Here is a 2,313-nt window from a genome sequence, read left to right as displayed (position 1 = left end):
TGCAAGATTATAACTTAGTATATATTTTTAAATTAAAATTGGGTCATGATAAAGAATCTAATCAATTAAATTATTAAATTACAGGGTTCTAGACTAAAATTACAAAATCTTAATAATAAATGTAAATATATCATTAAGATTTTGATATCATAATTCGGTCAATTTTGGTAGCACGAACTATATAGTTTACTAAATCTAGTTTACTCTGAACAAAACTCATACCTTTGTTTTTTAATGTTTAAAAATGATTGACATGGTACACCTGAATGTATTTTTTTTTAAATATTACATAGAAAAGTAAAATTAACGAATTGAAAAAGTTATAAGACGTAATTAAAAACAGAACTTATCCCTAGAAGTGGAAATCATCCGAAAACTCTGATAAAACTTTTGCTAATTTAAAAACGGTACGATCGTAGCTTGTGGCCTTTTGTTTCTTGGACACTGGTTTTACTACAGTCGGGTTTATTTTAAAAAAAATCCTGTAAATAAGAGAATGTTATAATATACAACTGATATAGTAAATTGTATAAAAATAAATTCAAGTAATATTTACCTCTGAAGAAACTCCATAAATTTGTTGATTTGGCTTGGATAAGCATATCCATATAAGTAATAGCATAGAAAGTTGACAAAAATTCCTTCCAACACGTCCTTGCATGATATGTTGATGTGTTCTCCAATTTGAACATTTATATTACAGTTATCACTGTAAATAGATTCACCTACAATTAACAGAGCATTGAACATTTAATATTTGGACATTATAAAATATAAAATAGTAGCAAAAAATTGTTTACCCTTTATGATTATAACTGGATACTGAGTAACGTTGCCACCATCATCATCATCATTTTTAAATTTCCAGAGATGACTGCAGTCTTCTGAAAAATACTTGAATAGAAGTTCGAAAGTTACCAGTAATTTGGGGACTTGGTCCTTTCTAAGAACCTCAAATGATTTACACTGTTCAAATATAGCAGAATAAGACTCATTTTTAAATTGTTGATTATACTTGAAATATCTTCGAATAACTTTGCATTTTTTTTCCAGCGATTCTAACCATACTGCCTTTAAGTTTTTTTCAAGCAGAATGTTACAGTGATCCACGATAACATCAACAAGATTTAAGCATGGCCAATCACTAATTATTCTTTGCATGTTTCTATCCATTTCGTTAATCAATTTCCTTAAGGTTGGATACGAAAATTTCATGAGATCAACTATTTCTTCCATATTTTTCTTCTGATTTTTAAATAGTTCTATGAGCTTAATACGTGTTGCTTCTTGATCATCTGCACTGTAATCTTCTGGTAGAGCCGGAGCAAAATTTATGCATCCATGTTCGTCCTGACGTTTGTTTCGTTCAGCTTTTTTTTCTCTATTCTTAACATCTTCGTCATCACTGTCTTCATTTTTTCGCTTTTTCACTTCATCTTTTTTTCTGTACCCTATTTTGTTATAAATTTGCTGTTTTAATGTGTGAACTCCATCACCCCATACGACACCGCCGACAGAATCTGCGAAAGTTTTTGGATGATCTTCGCATAACTTTTCAGCAAACTGTAGAGCTACATTCAACGTTTTGTTATTGGTTTCCATCATATGAGTTGCGATGGTGGAAGCAATCAAAGTCTTATTGCGACTTTTTAAATTTTTCCCTTCGAGGCAATCTTGATGAATTTTGTCTGAAATTTTACTCCATAAACATTTTTGCAAATCTATTTTTAACGATTTTGAATTTTCTTCTGACATATTTATTTTATTCAAATCTTTACGTGGCGTATTTTCTAAATTTTCAACATTTTCATTATAAAGTTTTAGTACGATAACATCTGTATTTCTTTTAGTCAATTCCATCAATACTTCGTTGTCGTCTATTTCTGTTCCGTCTTCTAAGGCTATCTGTAAAAATTAAATTATTAAAACTCTGTACATAATAAATGTCTTATTTTTAAAAATAACAATGAATACCTTATACTCAACATCTTTATTGAGATTAAATTTTTTATGACATACGGTCATTATCTCTTCGATTGATCCCGCCAAGCACATTTTTAGAGGTTGATTTTCGTACTTTATCTTGAACAGCGTCATCTGTGGAAATCGTATTATTACATTATATTATTTTTTAGATTATATTATATTAATGATGTAGAATATGAGTATTTTTTGGATGTTGGTCTTACATAATATTAAAATTGATCAGTAATAAACGCAAAGGCATGCTTAATGCAAAGCATGTTTCTTAATTTATAAATTGGCAAAGGTTTATAGTAGATTAGTTTATCGATCGCATGGCACTCATACGAT

At 29.2% G+C, this 2,313-nt stretch overlaps 1 protein-coding gene across 1 annotated transcript; it reads right to left on the bottom strand.

Moving 5' to 3' along the window:
* Nucleotides 1–352: 352 nt before the first annotated feature.
* LOC111693871 lies at nucleotides 353–2,097 on the bottom strand. The gene is made up of 6 exons (XM_023459883.1): nucleotides 1,975–2,097; nucleotides 1,779–1,905; nucleotides 1,451–1,688; nucleotides 801–1,381; nucleotides 557–725; nucleotides 353–482 (listed from the first exon to the last, which is right to left on the bottom strand). Exons 1-6 carry the CDS (start codon nucleotides 2,095–2,097, stop codon nucleotides 353–355), a joined length of 1,368 nt encoding a protein of 455 aa, XP_023315651.1.
* Between the last annotated feature and the right edge of the window lie 216 nt (nucleotides 2,098–2,313).

Source organism: Trichogramma pretiosum, unplaced genomic scaffold (genome assembly GCF_000599845.2).
Source record: "Trichogramma pretiosum strain Unisexual culture from Peru unplaced genomic scaffold, Tpre_2.0 scaffold16, whole genome shotgun sequence".
Lineage (NCBI taxonomy): Eukaryota > Metazoa > Arthropoda > Insecta > Hymenoptera > Trichogrammatidae > Trichogramma > Trichogramma pretiosum.
Note: the sequence above shows the minus strand (reverse complement) of the source record. Positions and strands in the feature narration are given on the sequence as shown.